Source organism: Salmo trutta, chromosome 32, assembly GCF_901001165.1.
Source record: "Salmo trutta chromosome 32, fSalTru1.1, whole genome shotgun sequence".
NCBI classification, from domain to species: domain Eukaryota; kingdom Metazoa; phylum Chordata; class Actinopteri; order Salmoniformes; family Salmonidae; genus Salmo; species Salmo trutta.
In genome coordinates, this window is record NC_042988.1 from 25769026 (window position 1) to 25794313 (window position 25288).

The 25288-nt window shown below is 43.7% G+C and overlaps 1 protein-coding gene across 1 annotated transcript in view; it reads right to left on the bottom strand.

The window, feature by feature from the left end:
* Positions 1-11708: 11708 nt before the first annotated feature.
* Positions 11709-25288, bottom strand: part of LOC115171552 (transient receptor potential cation channel subfamily M member 4) — a 73531-nt gene continuing 59951 nt past the window's right edge. The window contains exons 19-27 of the mRNA XM_029728492.1: positions 24637-24752; positions 20062-20194; positions 17505-17679; positions 16149-16317; positions 15500-15681; positions 15204-15336; positions 14884-14956; positions 14233-14326; positions 11709-14033 (exon numbers count right to left, since the gene is read on the bottom strand). Coding sequence (XP_029584352.1) covers positions 13981-14033; positions 14233-14326; positions 14884-14956; positions 15204-15336; positions 15500-15681; positions 16149-16317; positions 17505-17679; positions 20062-20194; positions 24637-24752 — 1128 coding nt within the window. The 3' untranslated portion in view covers positions 11709-13980. The remainder of the gene's footprint in view (positions 14034-14232; positions 14327-14883; positions 14957-15203; positions 15337-15499; positions 15682-16148; positions 16318-17504; positions 17680-20061; positions 20195-24636; positions 24753-25288) is intronic.

Sequence of the window (25288 nt, forward strand, 5' to 3'; positions counted from 1 at the left end):
ATGGCCAGCGAAGAGCCCGGATCTCAATCCCATTGAGCACGTCTGGGACCTGTTGGATCGGAGGGTGAGGCTAGCGCCATTCCCCCAGAAATGTCCGGGAACTTGCAGGTGCCTTGGTGGAAGAGTGGGGTAACATCTCACAGCAATAACTGGCAAATATGATGCAGTCCATGAGGAGGAGATGCACTGCAGTACTTAATGCAGCTGGTGGCCACACCAGATACTGACTGTTACTTTTGATTTTGCCCCCCCCCTTTGCTCAGGGACACATTATTCCATTTCTGTTAGTCACATGTATGTGGAACTTGTTCAGTTTATGTCTCAGTTGTTGAATCTTGTTATGTTCATACAAATATTTACACATGCTAAGTTTGCTGAAAATAAACGCAGTTGACAGTGAGAGGACGTTTCTTTTTTTGCTGAGTTTACTTAGGGTTTGCCGGGGTCTCTCGCTGAACAGGGCAGCCTTAGAAAGGGGGTTGGGCCTTTGAGGCGTGCTTGTAAGGCTCTGATTGTCCAAAATGGTTCCAACAACTCTTCTACTGTTGTCCTTCGTAGTTTACCGGTATCAAGTGACTTGTCGTGTAGTCCTGAACACAACTACAGAGTAGACTTTTCTTCTATTCACTTTTGAAGAGGCTTCTTTGAAGATAGGCTAGCCAGCCATATCGATGGTTTGAGCATAGTGACAGGATGGTCCTACTTAAATTCACTTTCGAAGATGCTTTACTGAGGACAGTTAATCAGCCGTACCAGTGATCGTCTCCACCTCGTGTTGAGATTCAAAGTTCAAACCTCTTTAAACCCACAGCAGCAGCTTCACGCTTTTCTGGTCCCATGTGTTTTTTTCTTAACCCGTAATTTATACATTTTGCTGGAAACGGGCGGTTCCGCAAGGCTGGCACACTCCCTGACCTCACTCCTGGGCGGTGACTACTCACTGTGCAAAGTTCATGGAAAACAATTCTCTTATAGCTTCTCAAATCACATCCCTATCTTAACATAAACACTTTCATAATGTATCATATTACATGCACAACGCATAGTATGGAAACTTCATATATATATATATGTAGTGGATATACTTTCCAAGTTACATTATTTCCTTTATAAAATTTTTAATGACACCACAAAATAACAAACAAAATGACATTAGTGTTCTATAGATCGCATCTGACCATTCCCCACGTTCTACGTTAGAAATATTGTTCCAGTATTCGCTTTTGAACGTTTTAGAGTTTCAGCAGGAAAATGTCTGTTGAGACAAAGCACATTCCTTTGGTGAATCTTGAGAGCGCAGGCCTGAATCTTCTCCCTTGATTTATAACAGGGCATGAGTTGTTAATCCTCACAAATTTTTTCCTTCCCCCTCTATGGGTGAGAGGGGGTCTGATTGAAGTTATTCATTGCAAACCTGATCTGACCTATTTTGGATTCTCGTGGACAGTCATCACACAGAAGTGTAGCTGCGTGAAAGCCTGTCGTCAACCATGTTGCATGTTTCCCAGTTGAAACAGTTTGCGCATATATTCTGACAAAATTGTGTGGTGTTTTTGTTCGTTTTGGTGTTCGGCAGTTTTTTTTCCTGTGAGGCAAGTCGAAGTTCGATAGCCAAAGTCTACACCCTTTTATCTGTAAATGGTGGGAATTATGGACGGGAATCTTCAATTAAGTGTTTGTTGTCATTCAACAAGAGAGGACTATACTGCGTGCACAATTATTAGGCAAGTGAGTATTCTGATCTTATCATTATTTCTATTCACATTTTCGAACTCCAAACCATATGAACATGAATGCTTATTGGATTTAATCATTTTCAGGTGATATGTATTTGTGTAATGAGGGAGGGTGTGGCGAAAGTGAATAACACCTTATATCAAGGTTTACATAATTATTAGGCAGCCTCATTACCTCAGGTAAAATGGGCCAAAAAAGAGATTAACTGACACTGAAAAGCCAAAAATGTAAAATGCCTTTCAGACGGATGTGACACTCTTTAAATTGCTAAACTATTGAGGTGTGAACACCGGACAATCAAACGTTTTGTTGCGAATAGTCAACTGGGGCGCAAAAAACGCATGGGGAAGAAAAGGCACAAATTAACTGAAAAAGACTTGAGAAGAATTAAACGTCAAACTACCAGGAACCCATTATCCTCCAGTGCCACCGTATTCCAGAACTGCAACCTACCTGGAGTGTTCAAAAGTACAAGGTGTCAAGTGCTCAGAGACATGGCCAAGGTCAAGAAGACTGAAACAAGACCACCACTGAATAAGATTCACAAGTTGAAGCGTCAGGGTTGAAAAATCTGTCTTCGGGTATTTCTTTGCCCAAAGGTTTTATGGACAGATTAAATGAAAGTGACTCTTGATGGACAAAATGGCTGGATCAGTAATGGACACAGGGCACCACTTTGAGTCAGGTGCCAGCAAGGTGAAGGAGCGGTACTGGTATGGGCTGCTATCATTGAGGATGAGGTAGTTGGACCTTTTCGGGTTGACGATGGACTGAAACTCAACTCCCAAACCTACTGCCAGTTTCTGGAAGATTCTTTCGTCAAACAGTGGTACAGGAAGAAGTCCTCAGCATTCTAGAAGGCCATGATCTTTATGCAGGACAATGCTCCATCACATGCATCCAGGTACTCCACTGCTTGGCTAGCTAGCAAGGGCCTCAAAGATGCCTGAATAATGACCTGCCCCCCTTCCTCACCTGACTTAAATCCTACTGAGAACTTGTGGGCCCTTCTCAAACGTGAGATTTACAGTGATGGAAGACAATACATCTTTTTGAACAGCATTTGGGAGGCTGTGGTTGCTGCTTAAGCGAAAGTTGATCGTGAACAGATCAAGAAACTGACAGACTCCATGGATGGAAGGCTCATGGCAGTTATTGAAAATAAGGGTGGCTATATTGGTCACTGAATATTTTTGAAAGGCCAAAAATATTATAGAATTGTCATTTTGTGTTACTTATCTGTTACACTTACTCTAAAAATTGAGAATCAATCAAGTGAGTTGAGAGAAATTATTTTTGTAATTTAGTTGCCTAATAATTCTGCACACTAATAGTTGCCTAATAATTGTGCACACATATATTTTCCTGAGAAAGACAAAAGTCACTTTTCCTTTGTTAAACATTTAGGTTTGAGGTTCAATAACATTTTGGATTGACTGAGAGCATTGTGTTTGTTCAACAATAAAATGAATCCCGAGGAATACAATTTGCCTAACAATTGTGCACCCAGTGTAGTTTTCATGCAAATGTTTTCACTTGAGAAATACTGCACCAAACATCTTAGTTCAATGTAAAATTGCATGACTAAGACCTTGGCAAAAAAAAGTCCAAATTAATTGATTTATCTTTGATTAATTCGAACTATTATGAGGAAGTGTATACTGGCTATTTGTTGCTATTGCGTCTCAAGGAGGGACAAACTGTAATATTGCTGCTTTCAAAATTGTCAAGCGAAGGTCTTAAGGGAGTATGCGAGGCACTTCTCCAAGCCGAGTTCTGCTAGGAGCAAACCAAACCTATGTATTCAGCCTCCTTAATGCCACACTTCTGTCTATGATAGGTATAACACCAAAACTAGACCAGCGGCATTGCGTGCGTGTTATACGTCATTGTAAATACGAAATTGTTCTTAACTGACTTGCCTAGTTAAAAAAAGGTTCAATGACAGCTTTGCAGATATCTCAACCAGCTTCATGAGGTAGTCACCTGGAATGCATTTCAATTAACAGGTGTGCCTTGTGTTTGAGCCAATGTGTTGTGACAAGGTAGGGGTGATATGCAGAAGTCCATACTATGGCAAGAACAACTCAAAAAGCTAAGAGAAATGACAGTCCATCATTACTTCAAGACAAGGTCAGTCAATACGGAACATTTCAAGAACTTTTAAAGTTTCTTCAAGTGCAGTTGCAAAACCATCAAGTGCTATGATGAAACTGGCTCTCATGAGGACCGCCACAGGAAAGGAAGACCCAGAGTTACCTCTGCTGCAGAGCATAAGTTCATTAGAGTTAACTGCACCTCAGATTGCAGCCCAAATAAATGCTTCACAGAGTTCAAGGAACAGACACATCTCAATATCAATTGTTCAGAGGAGAATCAGGCCTTCATGGTCGATTTGCTGCAAAGAAACCACTACTAAAGAACACCAATTAGAAGAAGAGGCTTGCTTGGGCCAAGAAACATGAGCAATGGACATTAGTCCATTGGAATTCTTTCCTTTGGTCTGATGAGTCCAAATTTTAGATTTTTGGTTCCAACCGCTGTGTCTTTGTGAGATGCGGAGTAGGTGAACGGATAATCTCAGCATGTGTGGTTCCCACCGTGAAGCATGGAGGAGGTGGTGTGATGGTGCATTGCTGGTGACACTGTCAGTGATATATTTAGAATTAAAGGCACCACAGCATTCTGCAGCGATACGCCATCTCATCTGGTTTGCGCTTAGAGGGACTATCATTTGTTTTTCAACAGGACAATGACCCAACACACCTCCAGGCTGTGTAAGGGCTATTTGACCAAAAAGGAGAGAGATGGAGTGCTGCATCAGATAGACCTGGCCTCCACAATCACCCAACCTCAACCCAATTGAGATGATTTGGGATGAGTTGGACCGCAGAGTGAAGGACCGCAGAGTGAAAAGCAACCAACAAGTGCTCAGCATATGTGGGAACTCCTTCACAAGACTGTTGGAAAAGCATTCCTCACGAAGCTGGTTGAGAGAATGCCAAGAGTGTAAAAAGCTGTCATCAAGGCAAAGGGTGGCTACCTTGAAGAATCTCAAATATTACATCAATTTGGATTTGTTTAACACTTTTTTGGTTACTACATGATTCCATATGTGTTATTTCATAGTTTTGATGTCTTCACTAATTTTCTGCAATGTAGACAATAGTAAAAATGAGTACGTGTGTCCAAACTTTTGACTGGTCTGTATATATATATATATATAAAAAACATTGGAATTGGAAATGATGCAGACAATTCCAGTCATAGAAGCCACAAACCATCTACAATATTAAAGGCTATCCACCTTCTTCCCCTCTCATGTCATCTGGAGATGTTTTTCTTCAATAAGAGAGCCTCCCTTCAAGTGGACCTTTATTTCTTTCATGTTAACAATTTCTGGAACTCCTGTAATAACTCCTTTCACCCACTGCCGTCCAGTTTGATCCGGCATGCTACTGTCAACCACACGTTTACATACTGTGGCAAAGAAGGGGGTCGAGTGATAAATGGCAGATATGTGAGAGCAGAACTAATAAACGGCTCTGCCCGATCACTAAAATGGCCACCCCGATCAGAACTACAGATCACAAAATGGCCGACTGCCAAAACTACAATTCCCAGAAGCAAGGGGAACCCTCAGAAGGTGGAGCCGACCCACAGATAAAAGGTCAAGAAAAACCAGGAAGAGGGAGAGAGGGCGGGAAGGATCTATGAACCATAGAGAAAGAGACAATCTACATTGGCTGGATTTACCGTGTACGAGCTGGACTGTTTTGGACTTACCTGTTGGCGTTTAGACCTGGACCTACCGAGAACCAGATTTGTGTACCGAACCCTGCTATCCTTTACCTTACCTGCGGCCTGGGTGGACCAGGACAGCGAAACAAACACACAGGTACTGTCATGTTCGAAAGAACTTTCATTCTGGGCTGACTTTGGTGACAGTTTCCCACTTAATTTGTGACAAACGCTCCTAACTTTGAAGAGGTTTGCCACACGTGGTGGAGAATGTGGGCACTGGATTAACCATACTGCTGGTTAGGTAGAAAAAATTTAAAAAATGTAAAAAAAAGTTTAGTTAGCACTCCAAAGGGGAGTCAGGTTTTTTTTGTGGCTTTGTTTGGTTAGGACAGTTTTTCAGGAAAATGAGTATGGAGGGAGCCATACAGGCCCTGTTACAAGCGGCGGCCGCCCAACAAGAGGCAACTAGAGCTCAACAAATAGCTCATCAGGATGCAATGCGAATGTATCAGGACACGTTACAGGTCCAGCACCGCACCAACCAGCTGCTCAGAGAAGAGCAAGAGAGAAACACCCGGGAGTTAAGAGAAGGCCTAAAGGGGCTAGCGGACCAAATTGGGGCTCAGTTACCAGCTGCAAATCCCCAAAGGTGGGCCAATCATTTTCTTCAAAAAATGACAGTGCAGGATGATGTGGAAGCATATCTTACCACCTTCGAAAGGACGGCAGAGAGGGAGAAGTGGCCGAAAGAAGAATGGGCAGGGCTTCTGGCACCATACCTGGCAGGGGACGCTCAAAAAGCATATTTCGACCTGGAGTTGAAGGATGCACAGGATTACAATAAACTCAAGGGAGAGATTCTGACTAGACTGGGAGTGACCGATACCGTGAGGGCACACCGCTTCCACCAGTGGTCCTACAGACCGGAACAACCCCCCCGAACACAGATGTTCGACTTGATTCACCTGGCACGGAAATGGTTGCGACCGGAGACCCGTTTGTCCGCCGAGGTCGTCGAGACCATCGTACTCAACCAGTTTCAGCGAGGTCTACCCCAAGAAGTGCGACGATGGGTTGGCCAGAACGAGGTACTTTCCGCCGACCATCTCGTGGGCCTGGTTGAACGGTATTGTACGGCAGGAACAGCTGAGCAGGCGCAGGAGGAAAGATTCCCATTCCCCAGGCCTGGGCGAACCAGCGGACAGGGTAAGACTGTCCCAACAGGGGGAGGGGGAGGAGAGCAGCGTGGGGCCATGAGGAAAGAATCAGAATCGGGCCGAGACACTAAGGGAAAAACCGGAAACCGGGACTGGGGGTCGAGGAGGTCTCCCCTTCGGAACCCTATTATCTGTTACAATTGTAATCGACCGGGACATATTGCAGCCTACTGCCCTATTAAAGAAGAGCCAATGCAATGTAACCTCGGTGAAAAAGAAGATGAGATATGGTATGCATGTCCCGTGGTAACCACTGTACTTGAAAGATCAAGAAACAAACATATGTGCAGGGTGAAGGTTGAAGGGAAGGAGGTTGAAGCACTACTGGATTCCGGCAGTATGCTAACCCTGGTAGTTGCAAACCTAGTGCCGACGCATAAACTGGATACAAGTCAGGATATCAGTGTTACGTGCATTCATGGGGATACCCGTCTGTACCCCACAGCATTAGTGAGCATACAAACAGAGGACAGTCTGCTGGATTATGAGGTCGGCGTGGTCCCAAAGATGCCATGTGATGTAATATTGGGTAGATACTTTCCTAACTTTGCGAAATTAGGTCAAAAGAATGGCATATTTGAGAAGCCAACAACCCTGACCAAGCAGGAAGAAGCATGGGGCCTTCAACCAAGGCCAAGAAAAGAGGTCTCCCAGGGGCCAACATCACAGGTACTAGTAGGGGAGGATGAGGATGAAGTGGCAAACCTCGTTGATAATGAACAGCCCAGTACTAGTGGGGCTGGGGTCGATCTGAATCTAGAGGACGACTATCTAGAACCAGCAGACCTGGCAGGGTCCATGACTAATTTCGGGACGGCCCAAAACCAGGATCCAACCCTGCAGCAAGCCAGAGCAGACGTGCAGGTCGTAGATGGTACTCCCATAAATGATAGGATGATGCCTAATAGTTTTCCCCACTTCATCATGAAAAATGGTTTGGTGTACAGAGTCTCAAAAATAGGGGTTGATGTGGTGGAACAGTTGTTGGTCCCCACCCGGTACAGGAAGACAGTACTGGATCTAGCTCATGGGCACATTCTGGGTGGACACCTTGGTATCAATAAAACCCGAGACCGGATTGTAAGGAGGTTTTACTGGCCAGGAATTCAGGCTGAAGTGGCTCGGCATTGTGGAGAGTGCCCGGAGTGCCAGGTAACAGCTCCCCGACCAGCGTTTAGAAGCCCGTTAGTGCCACTCCCCATAATTGAAACGCCATTTGAGAGGATAGCGATGGACATAGTGGGCCCACTACCCAAATCTGCCAGAGGGCACCAATACATTCTGGTCATTCTAGATTATGCCACTCGCTACCCAGAAGCCATTCCCCTTCGGACAATTGCTTCCAAAAATATCGGCAAGGAACTAGTGCTATTGTTCACCAGGGTTGGGGTCCCAAAGGAGATCCTTACTGACCAGGGGACCCCCTTTATGTCCCGCCTTATGGCGGACCTTTGTAAATTGTGGCAGGTGAAACAGTTGAGGACATCGGTTTACCATCCACAGACGGACGGGCTGGTTGAGAGATTCAACCGGACCCTGAAGTCAATGCTCTGGAAGGTAATCGACAAGGATGGGAAAAACTGGGATTGCATGTTGCCATATCTGATGTTTGCCATTAGAGAGGTTCCTCAAGCCTCGCTGGGGTTTTCTCCCTTCGAGCTGGTATATGGGAGGCACCCCCGGGGAATCTTAGACATCGCCCGGGAAACCTGGGAACACCAATCCACCCCGTATACTAGTGTCATAGAGCACGTCACGGCAATGCAAAACAGGATAGCCACAGTCATGCCCATCGTCAGAGAGCACATGAGACAAGCACAAGAGCACCAGCGGCACACTTATAACCGGCAGGCTACCCTGAGGGAATTTCAACCGGGAGATAAGGTGTTAGTGCTGATCCCCACGGTAGAGTGCAAACTACTAGCCACATGGAAAGGACCATATGAAGTACTGGAGAGAATAGGAGAAGTTAATTATCGGATCCGACAGCCAGGTCGACGGCCCCAGGAACAGATCTATCACATAAACCTGTTAAAAGCATGGAGAGAGAGAGAAACACTAATGGTCACGTACCCCACACACACTCAGGAGACAGCTGAAGTAAATATTTCACCTACTTTGTCCCCAGCACAAGTACAGGAAGTAAAGACCCTGATCCAGAAAAACAGAGATGTGTTTTCAGAAGTACCCGGCCGAACTGAGGTTACAGCTCATGATATCGTTTCCCTACCAGGGAGAAAAGTGAGCATGAGGCCATATCGGGTACCCGAGGCTCGACAGGCAGCGATTAGAGCAGAGACGGAGAAAATGTTGACAGCTGGAGTGATCGAAGAGTCACATAGTGAGTGGTCTAGCCCAATTGTGATGGTCTCCAAGCCCGATGGGTCTTTGCGGTTCTGTAACGACTTTCGGAAGGTAAATGAAATCTCCAAATTTGATGCCTACCCCATGCCCAGAGTAGACGAACTACTGGAGAAAATTGGTAAAGCTCGGTACATTACAACCCTGGAACTGACAAAAGGGTACTGGCAAATTCCTCTGACCCCCAGGGCCAAAGAAAAGACAGCCTTTGCAACCCCTGACGGTTTGTTTCAATACACCGTCATGCCATTCGGCCTACACGGGGCCCCAGCCACCTTTCAACGGCTCATGGACAAGGTCCTAAAACCGCACCAAACATACGCCGCAGCTTATTTAGATGACGTGGGGATCTACAGCCCAGATTGGGAATCCCACTTACCCCGGGTACAGGCGGTGTTAGACGCCCTTAGAAAGGCAGGGCTCACGGCGAACCCTGCCAAGTGTTATGTGGGGTTAGAGGAAATGGAGTCTCTGGGATACACAGTGGGAAGAGGATTAATCAAACCCCAACGTAAGAAGGTGGAGGCAATTAGAGAATGGCCGAAACCAGTAAATAAGAAGCAGGTTCGAGCCTTCCTAGGGCTGACCGGATACTACCGGAAGTTCATCCCAAGTTATGCCACAGTGGCCGCCCCACTCACCGACATAACTAGAGCCAGAGGGCCAAACATGGTCAAGTGGGATGAAAGGGCCACCAAAGCATTTAGGACATTACAGGAGGCCCTCTGCTGTAATCCAGTGCTGGTGGTACCAGACTTTGAGAGAGAGTTTGTGGTTCAGACGGATGCTTCAGAGGTCGGCTTGGGAGCAGTGCTGTCCCAAGAGGCAGAAGGGGTGGAACACCCCATCCTGTTTTTAAGCAGGAAGCTGGAACCACGGGAAACCAACTACTCAGTTGTTGAGAAAGAGGCGCTGGCAGTAAAGTGGGCTCTGGAAAGCCTGAAATACTACCTGCTGGGGCGCCACTTCACCCTCATCAGTGACCATGCACCACTCACCTGGATGCATAGGGCTAAAGAGAAGAACGCTCGGGTGATGCGGTGGTTTTTGAGTCTCCAACCATTTCACTTTGACTTGAAACACAGAGCAGGAAAGGAAATGGGAAATGTGGATGGGTTATCCCGCATGCACGCATATTTTGCTGCGGTAGCCCGACCTAGGGGGTCGGATCTAGGGGGGGGAGATGTGTGGCAAAGAAGGGGGTCGAGTGATAAATGGCAGATATGTGAGAGCAGAACTAATAAATGGGCTCTGCCCGATCACTAAAATGGCCACCCCGATCAGAACTACAGATCACAAAATGGCCGACTGCCAAAACTACAATTCCCAGAAGCAAGGGGAACCCTCAGAAGGTGGAGCCGACCCACAGATAAAAGGTCAAGAAAAACCAGGAAGAGGGAGAGAGGGCGGGAAGGATCTATGAACCATAGAGAAAGAGACAATCTACATTGGCTGGATTTACCGTGTACGAGCTGGACTGTTTTGGACTTACCTGTTGGCGTTTAGACCTGGACCTACCGAGAACCAGATTTGTGTACCGAACCCTGCTATCCTTTACCTTACCTGCGGCCTGGGTGGACCAGGACAGCGAAACAAACACACAGGTACTGTCATGTTCGAAAGAACTTTCATTCTGGGCTGACTTTGGTGACAGTTTCCCACTTAATTTATGACAAACGCTCCTAACTTTGAAGAGGTTTGCCACAATACCTTTTGAGTTTGAGCTCCTTCTCATGCTGTTCAGCACTGATACACACCACCGCCAAACTTCCGTCACGAAGGACCTTAGCAGACACAACCTCTCCTACTTTACTCTCCAAATCCCTCGTCAACATGATCGGACTCAGCGCCGTGACTCCACCCTCATCCCTCGCACCTCTCTGATTTAGAGAGGTTGGATTAAATGCAGAAGACACATTTCAGTTGAAGGCATTCAGTTGTACAACTGACTAGGTATCTCCCTTTCCCTTTCCATCCTTAAATTTCACTAACACCTTGAACTCCACTTCTCTCAGTACAACACTGCAAACAGAACTTCCCTCATCACTACTCTCCTCTGACAAAACCTGCAAAGGGTCCTCAGGCTTCTTCTTCTTTACTCTCACTATTCTACCTCCACCTTTTTCCACTCCACTCCATCCCATCCTCAACTCATTATCCCCCTACCTTCCCATCCATCTCTGCGCCAGTCGCAGCCCAGTGTTGCTCCACCACAATAGAGAGCAATAGCAATGGTGTCTTTTTGTTGCCACTAACTGGGTCATTCGTACAATCCGGTGCATTTTGGACCTCATAATTTTTGGGAAGAAATTTATATATTTTTCATTTTAGAAAAAAAACATGTTTGACTATCAGAAAAACATATTGGTCAAGAACAAGCACTGAAATCCCTGTTCGGTGTATAATCCCATACAATCATTTCATAATCCTAACAGAGTGGAATTTAACAGGGTAGAAATTTGGAGCCCATTAGCCATAGCTCTGTTGGTGATTGAGATTAAAAAAGCATAATGATAAACACTTAAAAAAGTGTTTAACTTCTATGTAAAATGTGTTTTAACATTGTAAAATAAAAATAAATGGCTCTATAATTTAGCCTAACAGGGTGTAAAATATGAGTGAGGCAGATTAGCATCATGAAACACGGAATAATAGATAAAACAGAGTGTTTATATTTATTTAGCTTTGCACCATTGTTTTACCACAAAGACAATGATGACACTTCCTGAACATGTCACTGTGGTAAGGGGCTGTTTTCTTAAAGGAAAATTACTATAAACTAACAGGGTGGAAAATGATATCAGGGACACACAGAAAATGTTAAATACAATAATAACAATAAATACAATAATCATGAAAAAAAAAACATTTTTGATGAGATATTTTAACTAGGACTATAAAATAATGAAAAAAGGTTTTATATAATTATTTCTCTTAAAAGTTGACGAATAAGACCTGGGGAGGTGGCAAAAATGCCTACATCCACTGAATAAAATATTCGAAATGCATAACATTCCCCTTCAAAATCCATATTTTGTGTTTTCAAGGTAAAGGATAACTGGCCTTATATTTAAAGCGTTTTAGAATCCAAATTTTAAACTATTTTACAGTAAATAAGAAGTGATATTTCCTGGGGACAGAAAAGGCACTGCATGTTAGGAATGACACAACTCTGCCATGGTTTTTTGGGCAAAGCCTATGGAGAAAGAGCTGTTGTAGGGTTTTAGATAAACGCTGAAAATAAGGTCTGTGGTAAACATAGAACAAAACATATAAGATTTCCTAAACCTATGAGATAATCTTCATCAGAAGACATCTCGTTTTAAGAATATGTCATAAATAATATCACATAAATACTTCATAATTCAAAGTTCATGTTTGCCGACTGATATTATCTCACAGAACAAAACATATAAGGTCTCCCTAGCCTGTGTTAACCTCAGACCTTACTTTCTGTGTTTATCCCAAACCCTTTTCTTTCCCCATTCATTTTACCGATAGGAATGGCTGAACGAACCACAAGTAATCCATTTCTGGATTTTAGGACTACAAGTTGGTGGGCTCTATATAGAGGTAAGAAAGAAATCGATTTTGAGACCACGTAATATTTTCATACTTTAGTATATGCTTTTCATATTAATGCAAAATTCCTCTAAAAAACAAGCATACCGCAAGCTTTCTATTTTCAAAGCTTTTTAGATTTAATTCAGTTTGTGGCATGCTAATTTAGCGACTCGCGGAAACACCTTTTTACATGACCACCACCACCACATGTAAAATCCGCTGTGAGAAAGCGGCACCGCCCCGTCAACAGAGCTCAGTGCTTATTATCGGATGTACTACATTATGAAATCTGACTTTTTGGATAATGTTAATGATATGTTAGAGAAAGACCCCATTTAACAATTCAGAACATGAAGAATCATATTTGTTTTGGTAAAATATATTTTATAGCATAAGGAAGTGAAATTTCACATCGCGTTCAGCCAATCAGGTTGCAGTAGTCTTTTGTTTATCCCTGGCTGAACACTGGGTGCAACATCAGGAAATAGCATTCCTAGGCATTAGCCACTCCAGCATGGTGGTGGAAATGGTGTTTTATAAAGCAGGTACGCATATTTTCCAAGTTTTTTTTGTTGCCTTCTCGCCATTAAATCAAGGAAAGGGAGAATGATTTATGTTGGAACCGGTTGCCGGGGGACACGTGTGTATTACCAGCTTTGCACATCAAGCCCAGACGATAGTGAAAATAAAGCCCACTAGCGGCTAACCTGCTAGTTTCAGGTGTGTTTCCACCTGCCCCAAAATTAATATAATTTATTCACAGTTGATTTTGGTATTTTGTCCTGATCGTGTCTGGTGGGGATTGACAAAATCAACATGCGCACGTGCACGGTCGGTGTACTGATCATATAAAGCAGGGAGCAGTATTCTGATTTGACAGCTCCAACACAATTACAACTCTGACATCACCTAAATAAAAACAATGAAACTGCTATAGAGTTGTCGGTTACCGTGCATTAAGGCAGAACTGATTGAATATAGCCCTTGCTGACAGTCTTTGAGTGCAAAACCAAAAATCAACATACAAACAAAGTATGTTCTTGTGATCGTGTCAGGTTGAATGTGTTTGTACCTGGTCATGTCATTATGGGGGTAGAGACATTTGAATGGCACTTTTACAAATGTCTGTACATATTACATTAATAACAGATGCCCATAGAACCCACAGGAAAAAGATTTCTAGAACAACATAGGAACATTAAGTATAACATAGAAGAGCAACAATGATCCACTTACAAAATGGCAGCAGTTCAAATGATCAAAGTTTATAAAAAGACGATGGACGAATGAGCACCGAGTCAGACATTCTTTTGCTCTGAGTGACAGTGATTGTGTGTGTGTGTGTGTACACGTGTGTCTAGATTTCATTATTCTCCATCAGACTTGGGTCAGCTAGTTGGAGAGTTAGATCTGAAAGAGAAAACACAACAGAAACTGGAATTAATACATAAAACCAAGTAATAAAATTGGCTGGGGATCAATAAAGTTAATTTAAATGTTATATCCCATGACTGGAAAGGTCTCTCGGAGGTAGGAGGCACCATTTCGTAGAAATAGAACATATGTGTAACCTATATCATATGTATTACATATCTGTATGCAAACTTACCTCGGAGAGCAGGTGGAGGACGTGTGGGCTTTATCAAGTTACTCTGAGAGAGAGCCTGCGCCATCCAGGAGAGGGCACTAGAACAGTACTCCACCTGGGAGCGAGACAGAGACAGGGAGACAGAGACAGGGAGAGAGAGACAGGGAGAGAGAGACAGGGAGAGAGAGGGAGGGAGTGAGAGGGAGGTTGAGAGAGACAGTGAGAGAGACAGTGAGAGAGACAGTGAGAGAGACAGAGAGAGAGAGAGAGAGAGAGGGAGGGTGAGAGAGACAGTGAGAGCGAGAGAGACAGAGAGAGAGAGAGACAGGGAGAGGGAGGGTGAGAGGGGTGACCATGATGGATGGACTCTATACAGTGCTGAGCAGGCAGATTCAACAGCTACAGTCCAAATGTTGAGGGTGAAACCAGGGGAGGCGCATTGAGCCCCCGTTATGCACACACACACACACACACACACACACACACACACACACACACACACACACACACACACACACACACACACTAAGCCCCCCCCCCATTAAGAACCACTGAAACTTCAGACACGTGTCTCGTTGCCACTGCGCAGATAAAGCAGGGTGTGTGTGTGTGTGTGTGTGTGTGTGTGTGTGAGAGAGGGAGCTGCGGGCAGCAGCCCAGGCTGACACTGACCTCTGTCTCCAGCATTCTGAGCCTGTGGCCGTGGTCCCGGATCTCTGCCATCTGCTTTAGGACACTGTCCACCCTTCAGACACAACCGCAACACAGATTAGCGGTCAATTCACTTCTCAGTCAATTTAGGAAGTGTAGTTTGATTCATAAATGTAAAATGTCATTGACCCGATACCTAACACTGGAAGACAATCAATCTACACCATTCTATTCATAGGCCAGATCAAGCCGAGCTGTTAACTGAAGCTTTTAAATGAATTTGGCATTTAGTCGATGACATAAATAAGTGGACGAGGGTGAGAGATGGAGTGATGTCTCACTTGACAGAGGTGCGTTTGAGTCTCTCTGAGTCTTTCTCTCGCTCTCGTTTGTTCTGGGCAGACAGTATATTCTCCTTCTGGATGGCCTCCCATGTGTTCAGTCTACTGGCCTGCCTGCCACGGATATCCAGAACTGAAGGAGGGATAGAGGAGGAGGAAAGAACAAAGAGAAAATGAGAAAAATACTCTTGAAGGACAATGGAAGTAGACTTCTAAAATACTGGAAGTTCAATACTTGAAGTGAATTATCTGATCATTGGTCTCCCTTCCTCTGTCTCCCTCCCCCAGTCTCTCACCAAAGTGTTTGATCTTGACAGAGGGGATCCTGCGGATGTGTCTCTTGATGAAGAGGTGGAGGTGGGAGAGGATGATGAAGGGTGGAGCCAGACAGGGTCTAGAGTGGTACTCTGCAATCAAGTTGTAGCGCTGGAACTTCCAGTGGGTGTCGCTGTGCTCCTGCACTTTGGAGAATGTGTAACTGCAGGAAGGAAGGAAGGAAGGAAGGAAGGAAGGAAGGAAGGAAGGAAGGAAGGAAGGAAGGAAGGAGAGCGAGAAGTGGTTAACAGGCAGAATATCAGGGAATAGGTGACTCCCACTCATATAACAAATTATTGATTTTATTATACTTTTTGGTTAATGATGTTTTGGGCCCCAATGACACACATGAAAGAAGAGCCAGAAAAAGATATGGCATTTTGACAACACTGAAACATGCAGGGCTAGTATCAAATACAACAACAGTAAGGAACTAGATAAGATGAATTCAGCCCACGGATTAAAGAGGCCTACTGAATGAGTGATGATCTCTCAAGGGGAACACAAATAGAGTGAAAACAGGCATATTGGGGGGGGCTAGATGGGAAAGAGGGACAGAGTATGAAAGAGGGACAGAGAGTGAAAGAGGGACAGAGTGGGAAAGAGGGACAGACCGAGAGGGTCCGTTACCTGAACATGGCAATGAGCAGGTTGACCAGCAGGATGTTGGTGACCAGCAGGAAGATGACCAATAAGATGACCACCAGCCAGTTAGCATAGGTACTCGTGCATGGCTCTGCCCCTGCCTCGATCAGGGTGACGTTATTGGTGCACTCTATCCCCTCCTCCAGTTTATCAGCTACGGACAGACAGAGGGAGAGGAGGGAGGGAGACGGTGAGAGTTCAAAACAGATGGGAAGAAGCAGGGGGAGGGGTGTGCAGAATAAATATTTAAAATGGTACGACAAAGTGGGTAGATTGGGCAGGGGTTGGAGTAGGGAATTGAGATGGGATACAGAGATAGAGGAACCGAGAAAGAGAGAGGCAGGTATACACACACACACACTGAGTATACAAAACATTAGGAACACCTGCTCTTTCGATGACATAGACTGACTCGTGAATCCAGGTGAAAGCTATGATCCCTTATTGATGTCACCTGCTAAATCCACTTCAATCAGTGTAGATGAAGGGCAGGAGACCGGTTAAAGAATGATTTTCCAGCCTTGAGACATGGATTGTGTGTGTGTGCCATTCAGATGGTGAATGGGCAAGACAAAAGATTTAAGTGCAATTGAACGGGGTATGGTAGTAGGTGCCAGGTGCACCGGTTTGTGTCAAGAACTGCAACGCTGCTGTGTTTTTCACACTCAACAGTTTCCTGTGTGTCAAGAATGGTCCACCACCCAAAGGACATCCAGCCAATTTGGCACAACTGTGGAAAGCATTGGAGTCAACATGGGCCAGCATCCTTGTGGAACACTTTCGACACCTTGTAAAGTCCATGCCCCGACGAATTCAGGCTGTTCTGAGGGCAAAAGGTGGGGGTGCAGCTCAGGTGTCCTTAATGTTTAGTACACTCAGTGTGCATACAGGTATACACAGGTAACTGCCAAAAGAAAGGAAACACCAGCATAAAGTGTCTTAATAGGGCGTTGGGACACCACGAGCCAGAACAGCTTCAATGCACCTAGGCACAGATTCTACAAGTGTCTAGAACTCTATTGGAGGGATGCAACACCTTTTAATCCATGAGAAATTCCATCATTTGGTGTTTTGTGGACACACACACATTAAATCTCCTATCCTCCTTTCAGACCCCTCTTTCAAAGTCACAGATCTCTTCTAGCCATGGTAGCCAAAATAATGGCCAACTGGGCATGTTTTAAGTATGATGGGATGTTAATCGTTTAATTAACTTAGGAACCACCTACTTTCAATATACAGTACTTTGTATCCCTCATTTACTCAAGTGTTTCCTTTATTTTGGCAGTTACCTTGACTATGTTACATGCAAACCACATTCGTACACAAACATTAACACACCATCCATTTCATGAATGGGGATATGTCCAAATATGTGCAGGTATGGCCTGTAGAACACTCGGCGGAAGATCCAACCGGGACGAGGATCGTAGGAGTAGAGCAGTGCCTGATTGGCAACGCCATAGGCCATGAGCCACACCGCCAGGAAGAAGAGGAAGAAGAAGACGTCCTTCATCTGCCAATCAGGAGGGGAACAGAATATCAAGGGGAGAAAATGACATTGACTGTTTTTTCTAGTGCAGTTTTTAAACTTGTTTTTGGATATTAGTTGTCACTGCCAAAACCAGCACCTGGATCTAGACCATAGACAGTGCTTTGCAAGTATTCAGACCATTTGGATTTACAAAGTGGGATTGAAAAATATTTATTTGTGATTTCTTGTCAACAATCTATACAAATTACTCAAAATTTTAAAGTGGGACATTATTTTTTTTTTTTAAGATTAATAGAAATTATATATATATATATATTCCACTTTGACAGAGTATTTTGAGCAGATTGTTGACAAAAAAAATACAATTAAATCAATGTTAATAAAATGTGAAGAAATACAAGGGGTCTGAATATTTTTGCTAGACAGGTTGGGGACTCTACTTCCCAAAAGCCCGTTTTAGCATGGCAGCGCCAATATGGACTTTCACCATTTTTAAGTAGTCAAATGGGTGGGACTTCCTATGGGTTAATAAAGGATTACATGATTCCATCCGGGTATTAGGAGGGATCAGACAATGAATTATACTTGTGAGCAAATATTCCATAACTGCAGGTGGCAGTAAATCGCAAACCTTTTTTTATTTCACCTTTATTTAACCAGGTAGGCTAGTTGAGAACAAGTTCTCATTGCAACTGCGACATGGCCAGTTGCTGTATACTTGTTCAAACAACAAACTCAGGGTGGTTTGTTTGCACCCTTTCAGTTTGTTTGCTAACTCATAGAAGTTGCAAAAATTGGAAATTGACTTCTTCAAAATGGAGATGGCCTCAATGGCGCTGCCTATGCTATCAGACTCAATAATGACACACACACACACACACACACACACACATACTTCGGTATTCAAACCCCTTGACTTTTTACACATTTTGTTACATTACAGCCTTATTCTAAAATTGATTAAATGAAAAGAAATCTACACACAATACCCCATAATGGCAAAGTGAAAACAGGTTCTTAGAAATGTTTGCAAATGTATTAACAATTAAAAACAAAAATATCTTATTTACATAAGTATTCAGACCCTTTGCTATGAGACTCGAAATTGAGTTCAGGTGCATCCTGTTTCCATTGATCATCCTTGAGATGTTTCTACAACTTGATTGGAGCCCACCTGGTGTAAATTCAATTGATTGGACATGATTTGGAAAGGCACACACCTGTCTATATAAAAGGTCCCACAGTTGACAGTGCATGTCAGAGCAAAAACCAAGCCATGAGGTTGAAGGAATTGTCCATAGAGCTCTGAGACAGGATTGTGTCAAGGCACAGATCTGGGGAAGGGTACCAAATCATTTTTGCAGCATTGAGGGTCCCCAAGAACAGTGGCCTCCATCATTCTAAAATGGAAGAAGTTTGGAACCACCAAGACTCTTCCTAGAGCTGGCCGTCCGGCCAAACTGAGCAAATCGGGGGAGAAGGGCCTTGGTCAGGGAGGTGACCAAGAACCCGATGGTCAATCTGACAGAACTCCAGAGTTCCTCTGTGGAGATGGGAGAACCTTCCAGAAGGACAACCCAAGGCAAATATAACTGAACTAAATGACTACCGCCCCGTAGCACTCACGTCTGTCATCATGAAGTGCTTTGAGAGGCTAGTCAAGGATCATATCACCGCCACTTTACCAGTCACCTTAGACCCACTTCAGTTTGCATACGGCCCCAACGGGTCCACAGATGATGTAATCGTCATCGCACTGCACACTGACCTATCCCATCTGGACAAAAATAATACCTATGTAAGAATGCTGTTCATTGACTACAGCTCAGCATTCAAAACCATGGTACCCTCCAAGCTAATCATCAAGCTTGAGGCCCTGGGTCTCAACCCCTCCCTGTGCAACTTTAATACTTTTCGAAGGCACTGTATACACATGCATATATACAATACCAGTCAAAAGTTTGGACACACCTACTCATTCCAGGGTTTTCATAATTTTTACGTTGTAGAATAATAGTGAAGACATCAAAACTATGAAATAACACATATGGAATCATGTATTAACCAAAAAAGTGTTACACAAATCAAAATATATTTTATGACATTCTTCGCCACCCCATCTCATTTTTTTTCTCTCAAATTGTAGCAAACTTGCTTTAAAATTGCAACATTTTCTCTACGCCCATGACAAAATATGTAGAATTGCAGGAAATGAACTCAAACTAAATTTCGCTAGGGCTCCCAAAAAGCTTTAAGGCAAGGACTTTGACTGCATGTATGTGGGTACGCAGAGCCCCTCATTACCATTTTTTTGTGGCCCTCACAACCATGAAAGTTGTCCATCCCTAATCTAGACGTACTGCAGTAAAAAGGGTTTTATCCCTCTTTTTAGAAAGCCCTCACCATTTTTTCAACGATGATGATCTTGGGTCCCAGCTGTTTGTGGATGGCGAATATGTGGATGAGACGGAGGGTAAACACCATGTAGTCCACAGCCATCACAGTCCGGCCAAACTCATAGGACCATGGGAACATTCTAGAACACACAACAAACACCTGGTTATAGTCGGTTCTGAATGAAAGTTGAAAATACTTAATTTATAGATGTCTATGTTTGGGACAAATCAAGGCTGGTCCAGATCGGACAAAATCTGAATCAAACATGATTGGTTCAGATTTGGTCTGGATGATGGACGTTGAAATCAAGGCTGGTCTGGACCGCAGGAAAAAAAGAAATCGGATAAGGCATCGGCCCATGCTTACTGAGGTGTAGCCTACAGTGTCCCCTGACATTGAATTTTATGAATGCCCATCGATGTGCTAAGCCTACTATTTGTAGAACACCAAAATAATACATCCAAAACATGTTGGCTTGTGCTTACCGGGTTGTTGCCTACCATGTCAACAGCAATGGAATTTTATGAATGCCCATCATTTGTAAAACAGGCCATTGCATTGGATTTATTAGTCCTGATTCCTGTGACTAATCAATTTGGCTATTTAAGCTCTGAATATCAGCTACCCAACTTTATCAGGATTTATCGTGAGCCTATTTGCAATGTGTTTACACAGCGGGAAATGTAGAAGTATTTTCTTTTTCGCTATGATCAGCTTGTCGAAAATACACATTTGAAAACCACTAATCATGACAATGGGGTGAAACTCCTGAACAACAGCTGTAATTGTCCATTCCATATGATCAATTTAACTTTGAACTGTCCTGTTTTTAAGATACGTTGTTTGTTAACATTTTTTATTTGATTGGGCGCCATTTAGGTTAGGCTATTTTATTGGAGAAACCAGCATGATGTAAAAAGTGTCCGTCTCATTACATAGTCATAAATGTTCATCTCCAGTCTGTAGGCTACAGAAAAGGCCACATACTCTTTCTACCATATCCTATATCTTCTACATAATTTATGTTAGGTCATTTTTTGACGGAATCGCAGCGATGCATTTTTTGACGGAATCGCAGCGATGCGTCTCTCCAACAGGACCCTGAAGAGGCGCGCTGGGAATGGACAAGCACCCCTGCCTTTGACAAAGTGGGCACTGTTTATCACAGTGTGTCATCAGCACTCACCTAAAAAGCCCATATACCACTGGTTGAGAGAAATTGTATTTGTTTTTGGGCAGAATTAAAATCAAAATGTTGTCACATGCGCTAAATACAACAGGTGTAGTGGAATTCTTACTTACAGTGGAATGCTTACTTACAAGCACTTAACCAACAAAGCAGTTAAGAAAATACCAACAAAAAACAAACAAGTAAGAGATAAGAAAAACAAATAATTTAAGAGCAGCAGTAAATAACAATAGTGGGGCTATATACAGGGGGTACCGGTACAGAGTCAATGTCAATGTGCAGGGGCACCGGTGTCGAGCTAATATGTACATGTAGGTAGAATTAATAAAGTAAAGGGGGGGCAATGCAAATAGTCTGGGTAGCCATCTGATTAGCTGTTCAGGAGTCTTATGGCTTGGCTATTTAGGAGCCTCTTGGACCTAGACTTGGCGCTCCGGTACCGCTTACCGTGCGGTAGCAGAGAGAACAGTCTATGACTAGGGTGTCTGGAGTGGACAATTTTTAGAGCCTTCCTCTGACACCGCCTGGTATAGAGGTCCTGGATGGCAGGAAGCTTGGCCCCGTGATATACTGGGCCGTACGCACTACCCTCTGTAGTGCCTTGCGGTCGGAGGCCGAGCAGTTGCCATATCAGGCAGTGATGCAACCAGTCAGGATGCTCTCGATGGTGTAGCTGTAAAACCTTTTGAGGATCCATGCCAAATCTTTTCAGTCTCCTGAGGGGTAATAGGTTTTCTCGTGCCCTCTTCACGACTGTCTTGGTGTGCTTGGACCATGTTAGTTTGTTGGTGATGTGGACGCCAAGGAACTTGAAGCTCTCAACCTGCTCCACTACAGTCCCGTCGATGAGAATGGGGGCGTGCTCGGTCCTCATTTTCCTGTAGTCCACAATTATCTCCTTTGTCTTGATCACGTTGAGAGGTTGTTGTCCTGGCATCACACGGCCAGGTCTCTGACCTCCTCCCTATAGGCTGTCTCATCGTTGTCGGTGATCAGGCCCACCACTGTTGTGTCATCAGCAAACTTAATGATGGTGTTGGAATCATGCCTGACCGTGCAGTCATGAGTGAACAGGGAGTACAGGAGGGGGCTGAGCTCGCACCCCTGAGGGGCCCCCGTGTTGAGGATCGGCGTGGTGGATGTGTTGTTACCTACCCTCACCACCTGGGGCGGCCCGTCAGGAAGTCCAGGATCCAGATGACGAGGGAGGTGTTTAGTCCCAGGGTCCTTAGCTTAGTGATGAGCTTTGAGGGCACTATGGTGTTGAACACTGAGCTGTAGTCAATAAATAGCATTCTCAAATGGGTGTTTTTTTTGTCCAGGTGTGAAAGGGCAGCGTGGAGTGCAATAGAGATTGCATCATCTGTGGATCAGTTGGTGCAGTATGCAAATTGGAGTGGGTCTAGGGTTTCTGGGATAATGGTGTTGATGTGAGCCATGACCAGCCTTTCAAAGCATTTCATGGCTACAGATGTTAGTGCTACGGGTCGGTAGTCATTTAGGCAGGTTACCTTAGTGTTCTTGGGCAGAGGGACAATGGTGGTCTGCTTGAAACATGTTGGTATTACAGACTCAAACAGTGAGAGGTTGAACATGTCAGTGAAGGCACTTGCCAGTTGGTCAGCGTATGCTCAGAGTACACGTCCTTGTAATCCGTCTGGCCCTGCGGCCTTGTGAATGTTGACCTGTATGAAGGTCTTACTCACATCGGCTGCAGATATCTTAATCACAGTCATCCGGAACAGTTGATGCTCTCATGCATGTTTCAGTGTTACTTGCCTCAAAGCGAGCAGAGTGGTTATTTATCTTGTCTGGTAGGTTTGTGTCACTGGGCAGCTCTCGGCTGTGCTTCCCTTTGTAGTCTGTAATAGTTTGCAAGCCCTGCCACATCCGACAAGCGTCGGAGCCGGTGTAGTACGATTCGAATCTTAGTCCTGTATTGATGCTTTGCCTGTTATGGTTTGTCGGAGGGCATAGCGGGATTTCTTATAAGCTTCCGGGTTAGAGTCCTGCTCCTGGAAAGCAGCAGCTCTACCCTTTAGCTCAGTGCAAATGTTGCCTGTAATCCATGGCTTCTGGTTGGGGTATGTACGTACAGTCACTGTGGGGACGATGTCCTCAATGCACTTATTGATAAAGCCAGTGACTGATGTGGTGTACTCCTCAATGGCATCGGAAGAATCCTGGAACATATTCTGTTCTGTGCTAGCAAAGCAGTCCTGTAGTTTAGCATCTGCTTCATCTGACCACTTTTTTATAGATTTGTGATTCCTGCTTTCATTTATTTATTGGGAATAGCATGGCTTGCCGGGTCCTTCATATAATGTCACACTCCACAAAAACATTTTCCAATATTGACTTTGGCACTCTGATCGTTTTTTTTTAATAACTTGAAAAATAGAAAAGCGACGTGTAACTTCATATTGAGACTATTGATATGTATACTAATGCAAATCCATATGTTACATGTGGTTACGTTTAAGCTACCTACCCTTTAAGTTGGAAGGTAAAACCTAATGGTATATGGATGTGGCTGTAAATACTCATCATTCTCCATCAGCCATTGTTTTCAATAGGACACAGTGGAAAGAGTGCTACCCTTTGGAATTATAGTGTAGTGTAGAATGCACTGCTGAAATAACTGGGTTGTATATAATATATTCCACTCATTATCTGATGAGCTGGTGAATTTCAAGCAGAGAGACAGACAATACTGAATCAGTTGACAAGTCACATAAAAAAGGTGATCTTGTACAATGTTTCATGGGGCAGAAAAGACATACATCATCATTCTACGTTTTTACAGTAGCCAACTGCGTTACAATACCCCTATTTCTGATGATTTGTCCTACGTATGTACTGTATAAGAATAATGAAACTAAGTCTGACATTTCTCAACATGCTCAAAACCTGCCATTGGATACAAATGATTGTAAAAAAAAACAGTGCAATGTCAAGTTAGTCATATATTGTATGGAAAAAAAAGTTTTCTTCAGTACTTCAAAAAGAACAGTTTTGAAATGTTTATCTTATATTTTTTGCTATTGGATTAATGGTAGTTAAAATGACTAAATGGTGAGCCTATCATTACCTGATAAGCTGGTGACAAAAAAATGTAATGGTATTTCACGGACAAACTTTGATTTTGCATGAATGACTCAGGTGTGAAAGATGTGTGAAACCCCAATGAATGCTCAATCAAAGGTTCTGAACATAAGACAGGGAGAATTACAACTGTTATCAGTTTGGAGTTTTGTACTTACCCGAGTTTTGAAAAATATACCACTTACATCAAAAATGTGCCAAAGTGATTGAAAAAAACGAATATTAGAAATAAAAAAAAGCTGTGTTTACATCGACACAGAGACACATATACATGTAAAAACACACACCTGCAGCACATGCCCAGTGCAAAGAGTGAGATGGCTGTGATGTCACACTTATTCCACATGTCCTGGATGTAGAGCTTCATCCTCTGATATAAAGTAGTGCTGCCCCTGAAGAACGTCTGATAGATAGAGAGAAGGACAGAAAGGGAGGGAGAGAGCAATACATTTATTTTATTGTCACCTCCAAAATTAAATGGCAGCCTTGATAATGATGACCAAAAAATACATAGAGCTATATATACACAAAGTGCTAAGAAAAAGTATGCCTCCTTTCAAATTTTCTTTACTTTTGCATATTTTGGATGTTGAACATTCAACCAAAAGATAATATTAGGGAACCTGAGTGAACAAATAACAACAATTACATACTTATAAAATGTATTTCATTAACAAAGTTATGCAACACCCAATGCCCCTGTGTGAAAAAGTAATTGCCTCCTTACACTCAATAACTGGTTGTTCCACCTTTAGCTGCAATGACAGCAACCAAAAGCTTTCTGTAGTTGTTGATCGATCGCTCACGTCGCAGTGGAGGAATTTTAGCCCACTCTTCCATGCAGAACTGCTTCAACTCAGTGACATTTGTGGGTTTTCAAGCATGAACTGCTCTCTTCAAGTCCTGACACAATTGGGATAAGGTCTGGCCATTCCACAG